Source organism: Oreochromis niloticus, linkage group LG15 (genome assembly GCF_001858045.2).
Source record: "Oreochromis niloticus isolate F11D_XX linkage group LG15, O_niloticus_UMD_NMBU, whole genome shotgun sequence".
NCBI classification, from domain to species: domain Eukaryota; kingdom Metazoa; phylum Chordata; class Actinopteri; order Cichliformes; family Cichlidae; genus Oreochromis; species Oreochromis niloticus.
Window position 1 is genome coordinate 12217174 of NC_031980.2, and position 17334 is coordinate 12234507.

General features: G+C 38.1%; 1 protein-coding gene across 9 annotated transcripts in view; it reads right to left on the reverse strand.

Moving 5' to 3' along the window:
* The window catches only part of otofa (otoferlin a), an 88702-nt gene that overhangs the window by 28731 nt on the left and 42637 nt on the right, over positions 1-17334 (reverse strand). For all 9 annotated transcript variants that reach the window (XM_019346139.2, XM_019346142.2, XM_019346141.2 and 6 more), the window contains exons 5-7: positions 13796-13995; positions 1155-1225; positions 789-915 (exon numbers count right to left, since the gene is read on the reverse strand). In XM_019346139.2, coding sequence (XP_019201684.1) covers positions 789-915; positions 1155-1225; positions 13796-13995 — 398 coding nt within the window. The remainder of the gene's footprint in view (positions 1-788; positions 916-1154; positions 1226-13795; positions 13996-17334) is intronic.

Sequence of the window (17334 nt, forward strand, 5' to 3'; positions counted from 1 at the left end):
TTATTCCTGCTTTTTGCCATCTTGATGCACTAAAGTTAACTTAAAAATGCCAAATGACTGTAGATCGACTTTTGTAGCAACAGTTTCAAAGGCAACAAGGTTGCAATAATTTTGGTTGAACTGCAGTCTCCAACCACTGTTTTCTCTAGAGCAGGGGTGGGCAACTCCAGGTTGGTGTCCTGCAGATTTTGGATGTGTCCTTGATCTAACACAGCTGATTTAAGTGGCTAAATTACCTCCTCAACATGTGTTGAAGTTCTCCAGAGGGCTGGTAATGAGCTAATCATTTGATTCAGGTGTGTTGTCCCAGGGCGATATTTTTAAAGCCTCTAGGACACCGGCCCTTGAGGCCTGGAGTTCCCCACTCTTCCTCTGAGTGTCTGTACATTAGCTGTTTCAGACCTGCATATATTTTCCTTTCTAATCAGACTATAAAACATATTACCATTACATCAGCTGAAGACGTTTTAGAAGATCTCCTTTGCCTTTAAAGATCTAGGTAGCTCTCTCTGAAAATACAGACTGAACTTCTTCATTTTACACAAGCCTGCCTTCATAAAAGTTTAAAGTCAAGCATTTTTAATAGCTTTTAGCAGCTTGTGGGTCTGCCTTTGAAAGAACAGATTCCAGCAGTTTCTGCTTGTTTCAGGATTCCACACTACATTACACCACACAGATAACCTAGTTTTATGAGATACTGTAACTTTCAGGTTGTGAAATCTGCCTCTAGGTCTGCTTGTATTTTAATGCTGTGTCTTGTGATGTGTGCATTCATTACTGTATAAGACCTTTTATTGGAGACGTCTGTGGTGACAGCCGTGACAGAGGCCAAAGAGATGGTGTCTGGTTCCAGCATACCAGCAAGACGCATTGCTTTCTTGTCCAAGTCCTCCATGTCCAGTACTGCTGGCTCATCTGCAAGAATAATTTAAAAAAAAAAAAAACAAAGAAAAAAAACCACACAATTACCAAATAAAACATGATGGGTACTTTAGATCTCCAATACTTTCAAAACCACTTTTAAGCCTATACACAACTATCAAACGTTTGCATTGCTAAATAATTATAAATAATAAGTAATTTCAGATCAGAAAATAATCTTCAGTTTCTAATTTCAGTAACTTAAACAGGTCTTGTTTTGTGGAGTGTTTTACCTTTCTTGTGGTCATCTCTAGAGCTCTTGATCTTTCCGAGCTTCATGGCTGAGAAAACTCCCTTCCCTGCTCTAGTGAAGGTGAACAAAACAATGAAAAAGAGAAGCGATAAGACGGAAGTGATATCATGGTAATGAAGTGTCTGATTCACTGCCGATCCATCCTGAACTTCAAACTTGTCACTTTGAGTTGTAACATAAGGAGAGGTGGGTTAACATTAAAACCCGAACTTAACTCCAGCAAAAACTCCACTGCTGACTTGTGTGCTCCCTCAAAATGCAATTCAACACCATAAAGTTGTCCATACATCACAGACATCTTTGAAACTGGCTGGACATTCAATTCCTGTTGCTTTAATTCCCCTGATCACCACCAAACAATTCTCCAGACCCTCAATCACAAAACAAGAGTATTGAGTGTCTCCACATCGATATTATCTGGATCACATATCACTGCAACAACAAAGAGCTTGTGATGTCATCAGCGGATCGACAAATGAGGGGCCTTAATAATTAAGAATGAGTGTGGCTGTCTAATTTGCTGCGGATATGGATACATGTCAGAAAATTAATGAATAGGAGGGTTTTCCTTTTGTTGCCTCAAGCAGCGAGAGCCGGGTGTATCAGAGTTCAACTTTTGCTTTGATCTTTACCTCGTTATTTTAAAACAGTTCAGCCTCATTTCATGGAATATGGAAAAGTTGAAGTTTAAGACATCTCATATGATAGGTTCATAGCCCATGGTGGTTTAAAAGTCTATGAATTCCTGATAAAAGTCAGAATATACTGAGAAATACCCACTAAAAATGCATAAAAGCCTCCAATTAACAGTGAAAATGGCCATTTATGCTTAAGATTCTACTTTTAGGTTTCTCAATCTGCGTCATGTCCCTGAGGCAAAGTTTAACCATATTTTTCCTACTTGATAAGTTACTTTAAATTAAAAGTGCTGCATGGTAAATCGTGAACTGTATATGAATGTGTAAAAAGTGCCAATTAATCAAGTAGTCAGTTGTGCAAAATTATTATTCGCTAAATGGATTATGAAGCTAGACCCAGCTTCTCCAGCTCTCTTTCAGTGCTACAAGATTGCAAGCAGTCAGGTGTCGGCTGTGTGGCGGGCAGGTTTGTGGACCCAAATGCAGGATTCAGGAAACAGGTATAACTGAAAATATCAGCTTTAATGCTGCCATTCACAGAAATACTGGAAAACTGAAACATGCCTAAGGCTGAAAATGCTGGGAACACAGAGGAAGCAAACACATAACCATGCAGGATGACATGAAGCAGGATTACACAGGAACTCAAGGAGTTAAAATAAACCAAACTATAACCATGGACAGAACTATGTGAGAATATGAAACTAGCAAACATAAAGAAACCAACAAGAAAAATTCCATTAAAAGAAAAATGATCTTTAAAAACAAAAGAATATCATTTTTCCAAGAGCCAGGGACCCTGACAAAAATTAAATATGTTTAAATTTTGGGCTGAATTTTAAGCCTCATCAGCAAACTGAAATATCAGTTGAATAACACAATTAACATCAAACATTAGTTGCATTCACAGTTATTCTTCAAAAAAAGTATTTCAGTAGTCTAACCTATTTCTTGTTCTCCTTATAGTCTGAGGACACATTACTACAATATAATAATGTGATGAAAGTATTTCTTATACATACCACATGAAAAACACTGATGCTACTCAGCTCCAAGGAGGTCAAATCAATCCACCTGAAGCTTCTTTCTACTATAAACTATATTCCCATATACTATATCTGTCAGGTGCAGAAAAAACAGACCAGCCTGGCAAATGGTAGCTGGACAGATGAGAGGATGAGGGAAAGGGAGAGAGAGAGAGAGAGAGAGAGAGAGAGAGAGAGGTGGAGGGACATGTTCAGATATACAAAGACAGGAGGTAGAGGAGAGAAAAGATGATGGGTTTTGTAGATATTTGTAGACGGGAAGATCCTTCTACAAATACAACGAGACAGTCTCCAGAGCTCATAACAAACTCTCATGAAATTAATGTGATATTAGGCAGTTGAAAAGCTACAGTAACACAAATATCTAAACAGCCAATCACATGACAGCAGGTCAATGCATTTAGGCATGTAAACATGGCCAAGATGGCCTGCTGAGGTTCAAACTGAGCAACATAATGGGGAAGAAAGGTTATTTAAATGACTTTGAACATGGCATAGTTGTTGGTGCCAGAAGGGGCAGCTGCTGATCTACTGGGGTTTTCAGAGAATTAACCAAAAAAAAGAAAATATATAGTCAGTGGCAGTGGGTAAAAATGCCTTGCTGATATCAGAGGTCAGAGAAGCATGGCCAGACTGCTTTAAGCTAAATGGAGGACAACAGTAACTCAAATAACCACTCTTTACAACAGAGGTACACAGAAGAGCATCTCTGAAAGCACAACACTTTGAACTTTGAAGCAGATGGGCTGCAGGAGCAGAAGCCCTCTCCGGGTGCCACTTCAGGCAGCTAAGAACAGGAAACCGAGGCTAGAATTCACACGGGCTCATCAGAATGGGACAATATTAGATTGGAGAAACACTGCCTGCTCTGATGACTCTCAATTTCTGCTGCAATGCTCGGATGGTAGTGTCAAAACTAGGCATAAACAACATGAAAGCATGGATCCAGCATGCCTTATATGAATGTTGCAAGAGGACACTGTGCACAGGTCAGATTATTAAACCAATGGCCAGTGCTGACATTGATGGTAAAGCTAAAGTCTTTGTGATGTAATACAGGAACAAGACAAAAGAAATGGACGCTTCATACATTTGATGTCACACCCTTCACTCTTTTTCATTTCCTTTTATGAGTCAAATAAAAAAGAGAAAATCATCCGAAACAAGTATTTTCGTCAGGAGGCTCTAAGTTTAAAATGAGACCAACGGATGTTGTTTTTTCACCTTTTTTTAATGAGTAGTCCTTTATTGAATTAGTTATCAAATGTAACCTTCAAAGATTTGAGTAGGTGGCAGGGAAACTTTACAACCAAGTGTTTCCAATTACAGAAATAAAACATATGCAGATTCACTCGTAGCTTTGAAAGTAAGCAAGTAAAAAGTCACAACACATCAAACTTTAAAAGAAAACAGAGAGAAGAGGGGACTTGTCGAGAAGCTGAAGATCATGTTGCACGTCTCTCCTTGTTTCCTTTGATCTGCAAAAAACCTATTGCTCTAGTTACACTGCAGTCAAACCCAACACACAAGTAAACACCCAGAATGCGAAGCGATGTGTATTCAAGATTAGTAGATACAACGAGAACAAGCCCACTAATGTATGAAGAGCACAGCTTTTGCATACTTTAAAGGCAAAGGAGCATAAAGACATGTGTACATGCACGCCTAAACTGGGCTGTATATCTGAGGAGAGTGAGTAGAACTCGTTGATACATACACAACCATAAACTCTCTACTTACACATTTAAATTGCAGCAAAGATCAATGAACAAACTGAAGTTATTCACTAAAAGCTTGATTTAAACATTATCTGTAAGCAAAACATTTCAAGCTATCTAACTTTTACAATGTTTACACTGATAAAATGAATAACTGTCATGTAAAATTCAGAAGTTTCTGGATAACATACAGTTATATGGTTATATAAACTATTTGTCAGTCAGGATTTAGGTCACTGCATAGTATACCCTCAGCCATTAGTGAACAAATTACACTGGCTTGGTTTGGATGATTATGCTCTGAACTGGGCTTATGTGTATTTTTCTCACTGAACTGATCTGCTCTCACATCAGTGTCCCCTGCTTGGTATTCATAAGTGACAAACAATGGTATTACTCTAAAACACAAGAATAATATACTGACTTTGATTATAGTCAGCTTTCTGTCTGCGTTTGTTTTTCAGAACTGCAACTTGAGAGTGCTCCTGAAAGATAGACTGTATAAAATGGACTTGTTTCTTGCTATGGGCCTCTGGCTTGGAGCCTTTCTGTGTGGAGTTTGCATGTTCTCCTCAGGCTTACCCTCGAGGTAATCCAGCTTCATATTTCAAAGACATGCATGTTGTTAGGTTAATTGGTGATCTAAATTTTTACTAGGCATAAAAGTAGCACGAGTGGCAATCTGTCGCTATATGTTAGCCCTGTTGTTAGTCTGGTGATCTGTCCAGGGTGTAGCGCATCCACGTCTATGACAGCTGCGACAGGCTCAAGTGTCCCCCGTGACCCAAAACTGGATAAGTGGAAGAAAATAAATGGTTGGATGGATGATCACAAAGTAAAACATTCACTAGAGCAGGACTGATAACGTTAGGCATGAAAAGAGTTCTTACACTCTCTGTCAGATCCACCTCTTGTTCCTCTCTAGCATCTTATCAAAGTATAGTATTTTCTATGTCAAAAAAAAATTAAAAACAAGTTTGTGATGGTAAAACGCCAAAGCTGAAGCTCAAGACAGGTGACACCAAGGTGGCTATTTCCACTTTCTTTAAATAGTCTTTGTACTAAATGCTTCTAATATTACAAACCAAAAAATTGTGTGTTATGAGTTGCTATCACTCCTGTAATGTTAGCTGGTGGGGTAGTACAGGTGATTAGGCGTTTACAGAGAAGAGGAAAAAAGACAAAAAATCCAGTGCACGGTGGTTCTCTGGGCGGAACCGCAGCGAATGCCATTTCTGTCAGCTAAAAGCAGGAAACTGAGACTACACTTCACAGAGGCTCACCAAAACTGCAGAACAGAAGATTGGAAAAGCATTGCTTGATCTGATGAGTCTTATTTTCTGGTGTCACGTTCAGGATTGTAGGGTGAAAATTTGTTGTAAACAACATGGAAGCATAGTGTATATAACAACATAGCTCTGTAAGTGTGCATTTATGAATCATTTAATACCGTTCAGTTAACTCGTGAGTATTAAATTTGTTAGATTTCTGAGTTTGCTGAGGTTAATCCAATACTCTCTCAGTTTCCTCCAGACAGTAATAGCTGAACAGTTAGTTTGCATCTATCCATCTGTATGTTTCTCATGTGTTTTAACTTTAGTTCAGATGAAAACAAATAAATAAAGTGAAGACAGAAAATATCCCAGGAGTAATTAATATTTAACTAACATATACTGTCAGTTCTGCTCTGGGAGCTCTGCTGAAAGGGGCTCACAAAGATTCCCTCCATATATATCTCTTCTTTCTTTCTCACATGAATTGGATTGGATGCACATTTCTCCCAGGATCCCCGGGACCTGAGCCAGACAAAGATCAGCACTACCTGATAACACTGCGAGGGAATGAAACTGAGATAATAAGAACTCTATCCTGAAACCTTATTGAACAGTGCTCCCTTTTCACTTTCACTCTCTCGTTCTCTATACATGATTTCTTACCTTGGCTATTAAGCACTGTTTTGTTTTTCAGCTTTCTAATTTGATTGATAACGTCTGTGTTCTTATCATCCCCATGATTTAGACAGATCTTGTCAAGTGCATTGTGTTCTCACTTTATTTGCTTAAATGATATTCTTTGCATGCATGATCTAGTAAATGTTTGCTTATAACTTTATCCCCATTAGAGTCACATAGTTAAATTCTCATGCAAGTTTAAAGCCTGCCTACACAAAAAAGTCCTCTGAGTCTTAGTGGCCTATATACAGCAAACAAAACTTAAAAAAATAAATAAATCACTGGTCTATTATTTAACACTGTGTCTGCATCAAGAAGGAAGATGTGACCCATAACACAAACCGAGAACTCAAACAAAAAGAAGAAAATAAAAAGTGCTGAGGAAACTGAAATTAAGGGCAGGGGTATTAGAATGTATAGTACACAATAGCATTTTTTCTAGGAACATTCATCACATTTAAAATTTTAATATCCACTCCAAAAATAGCATTTTTATTTAATTATTTGTTCATATTTTTTTATTGCACCAACTGGGCTGGAAAAGAAAATCTCTGGATGTTAAAGTTTAATTCAGGCTGTGCTGAGGAGTTTTGCATGTTCCCGCTGATGTTTAAAGGAAAACATTTTGTTTTATGCAATTGTGGTGGTCTGCCACATCTTTAGTTCTCTTCTTGTGTTTCTTAATTTTCCTGGTCACTTCCTGTATCGGCTAGCTGAATGAGGAGAATTGTCCCTTTATCTCTTTGTCATTATGTGAGTTTTGCTGGACCACCTCCCATAACACCGAATTCACTTTGCGCCGTCTTTCAGTTTTACTTACTGGCAACCTTAGCTTCTTTATGATGTCCAACCTTACAACTCCTTTCTGGATTAAACACATGCAAAAAAAATACTGGGATGTCTTTATGTCATCATCGTAATCTGCTCCTTCATCACAGCTTTGAAAAAAAAGAAAACAAAAAGACCCAGCATCAAGAGACACTTGCAAAAAGTACAAATTTACACACCAGCGCTTTCACAGAGGCTGAAGATAAGAGCCAGTGCAAAGCACAGCAAAACAAAACAGCAGAGATGAGAGCTGCAATCCCTCAAGAGGATATCAGTGCATGAAAAGAAACAAGTAATGCCAAAGATTTAAATTACAACGGCTGCAAATTATCATCTGTCACAACAGAAGGAAACACAGAGGCGAAAGGGTAAAGAGAAAAAAAATATCATTCAGTTAAAACATTGCATTAAAGTTACTCTTTGACTTGAAAATTCAACATTTGAACCCCAGACTGATACAGGAGAATATTACAAGATGTTTTCCTTAATATTTCTCATTTTTATGTGGTAACTTTCTTTGCATAAGGTTCCTCAAATGATAAGTTACAGTTTACATTTAATTGTATAGATAAGACAAACCAGCCTCTGGATTTTTACATTGCTCGTCACTAATCTTTTAATACTAATCTTGTATCTGTGATTGCAGTGTGGCGGCAATGTTCTGATTCACTGATCTGAAGGTTTTTGCTGACAACAGTGTACAGTCGCAAGTTTACAGTGTGTGTGTGCCAGAACAGTGCCTCTGGCAGTATTAAACACCTAAAATAAGTTAGAAATCCCATGTTAGTTTGAAGTTAAAAAACAGAAAAGTTGCTGTTCACCAACACGTGTGTTTTAAATGGCTGGGATTACAAGAAAAATGTTTTACACTTTCTTTTAGCAGCACAGACCACATAATATTGAACAGAAATGAGTGTGAGTCTAGAACATAAATCTGTAAATATACACTTTTCTGCTATCGCTCATTTTGAAATACAGAATAAAGGGTTGTTTGAACTCTATGTGTGAGGCTGACTATGTGGTAGAGGCAGAATAAATTGTTCAGAAGGCTGACAGTCCAGTTCCTCCTTCACATCTGTGATCTAATGTGTCATATATAAAGTGCAGCCAACTAAAGAAAAAAACTAGAAAGACTTTATAAATAAACAAAGTAAAAATAACACCTCTAACTTAAAGATAATCCTAAACTAAATAGAAACTGCTTTGCACTGAGCCAAACCCCTTTAAACGAGGCCTCTGACAATAAGTCACTATGGTCCACTTTCCACTATGACCTGGTACACACTAGTCCTCAACAGGAGTTGCAACCCCTGACTAAATAGTCAGTGGCTCCTCCCACTCCTTGAAATAGCAATCAAATATAATGTAAATGTGTTTAAAATCAACAGATTCTTTAACCCCCCCTCCCCCATCCCCTCATGCTACACTTTGCAAATTCCCTCCCAGGGACTTTACTAAAGAAGGAGGCCAAAAAGACTCAAACTAGTTTGGCAGTTTTAAAAATAATCTGATACCAATAACAGTAAGATTAAAGACACTGCAGCATGCTTAGAGGCCACGGGCGACAATATATCTATAGCATTTTTATTCCTTTTATGCTGTCATCATTTGAAATTCTCTTGGAGCTCAAATCTTATTTTATGCTGTATGAAATATTGTGTTTAAAGCAAGATTCTGAAATTGCACTTGTTGGGGAAATGCTTTTACAAAAACAACCACAGGGATTTCAATCTGTCTGCCTTGTTACTTGGTCAAAGACTGATATTATAAATGTACTTAAGAAAAGTGCTAAATCATGAAGAGAAGAAACTCCTTGTTTCTGCGTCGTTTTCCCCCTTGTTCATTCACTTTCCCATTTAAATTTCCATTTCATTAATAGAGGTAGTCGCTTCAAATGACTGAAAACAAAAGGCGCACTCTCTGTGTCCGTGTATGCCTAATTGAAACAACAAAAAAAGTAAATAGCCCTGACAGTGTTGCATGCAGTTAGATTAGCTAAGTGCCTCAGTTCTCCAGGGATGTCCTGACTGATGCCAGCCATTTGCGTTGTGATGGAGCATAGCCACAGAGAAAATAACTTCATCTACTTGTAGGTGTTGCCTAAATTTATTTTGTGCTCTTATTAAACGATGCTCTTTGTTTCATAGCTTTTTAAAATTTTTTATAATTGACCAGAGTACAACAGGAAGGTTATGTAAGTTTTTTTTATTAGGTTAAGTAAAATTGATCTTGAATAACTAATGGAATCGATAAAGACTAAGACCTATAAGTAGAATTAATAATTCACTTTGTTATTAATAGAACATTCATCGATTATTGTGCAACACAAGAGCGGAAAGTGTAGTAGGTAAGCTGTACCGGTATAACTACAATCAGGTGAGAATTAGGGGGATGGCAGTTAGTTATACATCTAATCACGACTTAGAAAAAGCCTGATCAATCAACAGGACCAATGCAAGCACTCCTTTTAGGTTCCTACGCAAATAAAGAAGGCAGAATACGATGATTATATGCATACTGAAGACCAGATTTTTGTATTAGCAGACATGTCTGCTCTAATGAATGTTTCCTCAGGGAGTCAGTGATGTTGTGAGCAGACCTAAAGACACAGCGACCAGTGAGATAGGAAATCACACTGGCACACAGTATGAGGATAGATCACAGCTGTGTGACAACATGGCTGTCTTTAAGGATGCTGCAATTTACACTGGTGAAAAAAATCAAGTAGACCAGATAATAATAATAAAACACAAGTAAATTAACGCTTGCTTGAACAAATTACCTTTTGCTGCAGTGGGAACGAAGACAGGAGGGTGATGTTGTGCAAATGGTGCATGCATATTCAAACTGCCTGAATAAACACAATGAAAATTTACAGCTATTTGTTTCTGTGGGGCAATATCAATTAATCTATGAATTTCAACATTATTTCAACAGGAAGAAAATGCTCTGTTAGCCCTATGCACTACGGTTCTGGTCTTTTATTTCCAGGTTTTGATGTCTGTAGATCTCATTTTATTTTAGTTTATTTTGTCATTGTATTTTTTGTGATCTGTGCCTCATGCACTGCGTTTAGGCAGCAGTGACACTGGTCACTTATTCCATAACTTTCACATATGGATGCATTTCAAGGATTCCTACTCTCACACGCACTGGGTCAGTTTTTTTTTAATATTCAGACTTATAAGGCACATTTTAACCAAAATCACAATCTTTTCCTTACCTTAACTAAACAGCATGTAGTGCATAAATTTATCTAAATACCACAACGTAGTTTCTGGTGCCCGAAGAAAAAGTATAAAACAAGTCAAAACAAAGCAGAGGAAAAAAAAGTTATTCGCAGTCTCTTAATAAACTTACTCCACTGATCAAGCCAACCAGCATGCAATTTGTAGTTCTTTTACTAATCACAAGGTGTTTGGTCAAGAAACAGATAACAAAGTAAACCTCATGTGTATTGTGGAGACAGGTGGAGAATCAAATCTATCCTAAAATCTGCTCTGCTCCTTACTTGTGCTCTAAACAACACATTTGCTTAAATGAAACCCAGAGAACTTGATTTACCTTTTTAGAAATAACAAACCCCCTAAAAAGCTGGCTTATTGTTGTGTTGCAGATAGCATGCAGTGCTTTATAGGTGCTGCCATAAATCACCCTGCAGGCCCAGAGATTTTGCAGAGAGATAGGAAGAGGTGGCAGCAGTACTGTACCAACTCTGGGTGAATTTTCACTCATTTAATTAGACGAAGAGGAAATCATATACCTTCACTATCCAATTTGTCATTTACAGAAGCGCTGGAAAGATGTAAAGATGAAATTCCCAACACCAACCCCCGTGTACGAGGCACACATGACCTTTAGGCTACAGCTGATATAACAGAAATAGGCACCAGTGGGTTGAGCACTGTGTAGGATCATGTTTGTTCTTCCACAATTAAGCTCAGAACAGGAAATTGAATTCCTGCTTTTTAAATGTAACTCACATTAGATTGTGCTGCATTTAAAGTCTCAATCTAGCAGCAGCTAATAAAAACCCTTTTAAGTTCTGAAATGCTAATAATCAATACCTGGGAAGGACAACTAACAATTACTGAGGTGTGAGATGTGAAATATTTGCCCTAAAAACGGGTTAAAAATGACAAACATAGAGCTGCAAACTTAAAAACTTTAAAAAAAAATAAAAATCGAGCATCATTGTTAAAGCTTAACTGCTAATGACATTCTCAATCTCCTCCTCCTAATCCTCCTCCACTCTCCAGGAATGAGAGGCTCATTCCAGGTTATCATCTCCTGCACATCCACACTTCATTACCACAGTAAGGACAATTAACAGCGGCTCTGGAGCATCAGAATTCAAGACACAGTGAAATATCTTTGGGAATTTTAATTCTGAAAACATCTCAACCATAGAGAAACTTAGCGGCCGGTAACTCAGGAACTAATAGGTTTGGATGAGAAGTGGCAAGGCTATTAAAAATCCTCCTACAATCCTGCCACACTATTTTGCAGCAGTTTAGAGCTGAACTTTTTGTCTGGGCTTTCTCAGGAACTCATTCACCTTTTCTCCCCCCAAGACAAAAAGCCTTTCGACACCTCGTTACAAGGTCTGACTGACAGCTTGTAGCAACCTCAGCAACGAAACATGAAGGCCGGTTCACCTGAAGCATGTGTAGCAAAAATTCACACACAGTTTATTGGTTAAAAATGTCAAATGTGAACACAAATTTCTTCCCACTTCTACTGAATTCTTTTACACTATTTTTCTACAGCAGTATTTTCATTTCTGTTTTCTGAGCAATATCCAAAGTCTTCCTTTCTTATATAACACTCATGGGATGCTCTATAACTTCTATTCAACTCTTCTCATTGTCCTCAGGCTGGAAACCCTGTTTCCAAGCAATTTGATACTGTAAGACAATGTAAACGTAGGTGTTCAGTATTAACAGACAAATACTTGAGCACAACAGCAAGCTACACACAAACTTTTTATACACGCCCATTCAATACACAGCACAAAGATGGGTTTAGGGGTTTGGCTGTGTTGATAGTTTCAGTGGAAATCAATACAACCCACAGATTATTTCACATGCTATTCAGCGAAAACGCAACAGTAGAACTGCAGAGGAAGAGGATGACAAAAGAGAAAAAGCCTTGGCAGAACATGCTCTTAGAGCTTTCTATACTAAATCTATCTGATGTTGTATGGCCTGCGTTTACTTGTCTATAGGAATCGATTTTATTGTTAGGAATGACATTATTGATTCTGCTTATACAGTAGATGAGGATCTTTATATTTTTTCTTAAAACAGGCATACATACATTTGCGTGTGTGTCAGGTGTGCAAAAGGTTTTCAGGAAAAAGATGCCAGCATGGATAAAAAAAAATGGAAAAGTTTATATGCACATGGATCCTGTGACCCAACATAACTATTACTATTATACAACAGCAATATGTGGAGATTAAACTTCATGATGCTCATACATTTTCCCGTATAGTGGACGCTGCACTCTACTCATGTGTAATCAATGAAATTAAACACTTCTTGTCAGGTGTTTTAAGATTACTTTTGTCTGTTATCAGACAGTGAAGAGGCAGACAGGAAATGGGGCATGACATATAACACCAGTAGAAGATGGTAATTTAACAAGATATATTGCAGTTATGTAGGAAGAACTGTAACAATTCAACTAAAACACTCAATAAAAGACACTTCTAGCTTCCATGTTGGCTTCTCGTTCATAACCTACTGCATTTTTACCGCATTACCGTTTCTTGCCTCCTTTATCAGACACTGCAAACTTCTTATAGACCTACAAAGCTGTACTCTGTGCCAAATATGCAAAACAACTTCTAACGTCTTTCAGTCTGGAGTCTCTGGACAGCAATTAGGTCATTTATGTTAAAAAGAGCTGCCTAGTACTACTGAGACTAAAGAATCCAGCAATTGTTGTTCTTCACTGCTGTGGTATTAAATTGAGTAAATTTATATCTTTTCTACACGGGGCCAAAGGTTGTTCCTTTTGGCTTTACAGTTATGTAACTGTCCGGAGGGGTTAAGCTGCTAGTTCTGCCTTGAATACTTTGCTTATTTCATTGAAACTTTGCAAAAACAATAACAACAGTCAAGTCTACACCATAGACTGATGATCAGCTGATCACCTATAATAGCTCGTTTGTGGAACGATAAAGTCTTCATTAATTCTTGTTTATTTCTCTCTATAATCATAACAGATGTTGCATGAACTAGTCAGTAATTCTCACCCACGTGTGAGTCAGTAGTGCTGTTACTGGAACTGACTTCTTAAAAAGTGAATCATGTAATTAAAACAATATATCTTGTTTGGGAAGCCAACACATTAATCTTGAAAGGCAAATTAAGAGTAGTTGATTTGTAATGTATTATGTTCTAATGTAGAGATGGTTTTATGTTTGACTTACTTTCTGAAGGTTGGTATGGATCCATGTAAAGATCGTCCAGGGGACGTCCCTGACCCGTGGCTTTGTCCTGACAGCAAGCTATCTGTTTCAAAGGAAAACGTCCCATCACGGTCGTCGGGAACATCCAAGAAGTCCCCGTCACTCCACACTCCAACCATGCCATCCATCGGCTGGTACCTGATCTCTATGGTAACATTGGTCTGGAAATGAAACAGTGAATGAATGAAAATGAGCTTACTTGAAACGGTGTTACAAAGCTTCAAAGTATTTGGATAAAATCATAGTCAATCTGTCAGAAGCAAGACGTACAGCTTATCTTTACATGACTTCAAGCACTTATCTGGTCATTTAATTTGAAGCATTATCTAATATCTAAAATCTCTCTTCAGTTTTAATGGTTAGGAGTTAGGTCTGAAAAACACTTTTTTAACTTTTCCCCAAAATAAAGTTTAAAACATCTTTTAACAGTGTCGTCTCCAAACACATATACTTCTATAAACTCTACTGTTCTCCACAGACTGACATTTTTATAGTATCTTTTAAATGCGTCTTTGTTTCCTCTGATATGAGACTTCATTTGCTAAGCAAATCTCAGTCTTCTCTCAGCTGTTGTAGGGACTTAATTATCCCTTTGTGAAAATCAGATATAATCACTTGTGATATCTCTAACTGAGAAACAGCCAAAAGTCATTGTGCCCTTGCTACATATATAATTATCATTTGTTAGAATGGCAGTGTATCCAGACATTAGAACATACTCACACGGCCATCAATATCATGTCACTGTATGACAGATTTTGGACCCATTAGCAAATTTAACACACTCATTTATATATGTCATTATTAGTTGAGAGGCAGCTTTGACTGACAGGGTGCACCAACCACTGAGCCATAAGTGAATCTTTTTATGTTACAACCAACACACAAGTCAAACTGAGCTTGTAGTTCACTGAAATAAACAACAACAACAACAACAAAAAACGAGAGACAACGCTATAATACATAGTCTTGACATGCCTATATCAGTTTAATTGTGTAGAAAAAGCTCTTGACGGTAGAAACAAACTTGACAGGACAATAAATGATGTCTTCTGCTTGGTATTTGTTGGGGGAATTCAGACTGACACTAACTGCTTGTTTAATCCAGGTCAGAAACATGGGTGACACTTTAGTGTGTCTTTAGTGCCTTCTTGGGAGTCTTGTTTGGACAAGTTTTAGCCTCCTGACAACGACCTGATCTTTTTTACAGAGCAGCCAATTTATTCTACTGACAAAGATGGATGAGGAAAAAACGTACATGGGGCTCTCGGTTCCTTTCTCCTCCATTTCTCTCCGTTTCGCTAGCTCTTCCTTATATCCTCACAAGGCGATGGCTGTGGTCCGCGAGGAGTTCGATTTGTTTCTATGGCAACCACACCAGTGCCGGGTTGCAAGTAAAAGTGTTGCTCTCAGGTTATGTCTGGCTTAGTTTTACCAGTTCTTTGCTACAGGGATGCACTGTGATAAAATTCTCCTGTTTTCATGAGAAGCGACTTGCACATATGGATATGTGCGTCAATGTGTGCAATGTGTGTAAACCCTGAAGCTCTCCCATGCTGCGTGTCATCATCTCAGAAGCATCACATCAGTGCTCCCGGTTCCAGGAACACCATTCTGCACACTGGGGTGGTTTGAAAGCTCATATGGTTGGCTTCTCTCTCACACACTCAATTGTGCTGCCCTCATTTCCATATACATATTCACTCTTACATTATGCATTCGCTGCTAAATCAGCCTCACACTCAACCTCACCACTGAACTGCTCTCGGTTGAGCGGTTTTAAATAAAATTTCCAATCAATAGTTAATATCTGGATTCATGTTAAATGCAAATGTGCTGATGTTGCTACGACACACTTGTATTTCCATCAGATCCTTGTTGATGTGAGGGTCCTTAATGCTTGTGCCTTTATAGGCCAAGTGATGACTGTTACATTGCTTATTGTCAGCAGTGCAGGTGGAATTCAAGAGTGATTTCTCCATTTAATGGTCCCCTATTTGCTTGTGGATGCACTTTGGAAGCTAATACAATGCCTTTCAATTCTAGTGCTGTATGGTAAGTTTTATAATTTTGTTACGTGCCAAGAGATGTGGCTTTGCTTTTGTGTTCTTTTTATTTTTCAGGTGTCAGGCCTCCACCTATTGGCCAGTTCAAAGTTGATTGGCATGTGTCTATTGGCTGGTCTGGGCACAGTTGGCCAATCACTCTCTGAGGATCACTACAAATGAGCAGCTCTCTGGCCAGCTGGTGGCTGCTGGCTTCTGCTTTATAACAAACATTTGTGTGAAGGCTTCTTTGTATAGTGTGTTGTGGGAGGCTGGACAGGTAAGCTGGGGTACCCTATACACTGGCTGCAGTTTTTAAACTGTTAGGCACACTAGGTTATGCGGTTGATGCCACTTTTGTATGTTTTCACTGACCTTGTGTCGAGTAGCTAGGTAGGCCTTTGGTTTTGCATTTTTGTTTTAGTTACGCCCTGGAAGCTATCGACCTCTTTTTGTTTTATTAATTTCTTTAATTTGGCTCAACCGCCCAGTCCTCCTCCCCCACCTTTTTCTTTTGTTAAGTCTGACTATCAAGGCAAGCAACCAATAAATCCTGCCTGATTCTTAACTGTCCTGTTGTCCTCCTCCTTCATTGATTGTGGTTGTCCGGTGTTGCTGTCTCCTTCCTACCTTTGCCTCCACCATGGTGGGGGGGACTTAACAATTTAGAAAACTAGATGTTCAATTTAGGCTCAGTTTTAACCTCAGCTGTATTTATCAGGTTCTTTCAGCTACCTAACTAAAGGTAACCATGGAGTAAAGGCATGTTTTCATGACTGTATATTCAATGAAATCTATTTTAGATTTCTTGTGCATTTTACCCTCAAACTCATTGACACATTTTGTGCCTTTGGGCACTTTGGAGTCTCTGCTTGAATTTAAAATAAAGATATTTGAAAGTTTGCAGCACATGTTGCTGGCCTGTTCAGTGAGGCTAAAGATGGAGCCTATCCTAGTTACTGCCTGTGTTACTTTGTAGTGACTTTTGGCCACTAGGAAAAATCTAAACAATATGTAAACTCAACAGTGACATGTGATCAGTTCATAAAGCAAAGACATTTATAACATCTTTGTAATAATATTTACCTATTTTATGGCAAAACGCTATACTTTCAGCAACAAATGGCTAATTTTGCCATTTGTTGATGTTGGGTAACATATTGTGGGTTTATCCAAGCTTATTTTCTCAAAAGTTTCTTGTTACCACTGAAAAAGATGTCACTGATTTAGTAGGATCATTAGCGAACAAGCCGACTTCTATCCACAATTTTTTTTTTTCAATCCAAATTAAGAAAAAATAACCAGATTTTAATGTTTACTGGTGATTGATGGACCTCTGTCCATCTTTACTTCTGAGATACTCTGCCTCTCTAAGATGCTTTTCTTATACTTAAACACGCCGCTGACCTGTTGTCTAATTAGCTGCAAAATGTTCCTCGAGACGAACTTACTTTT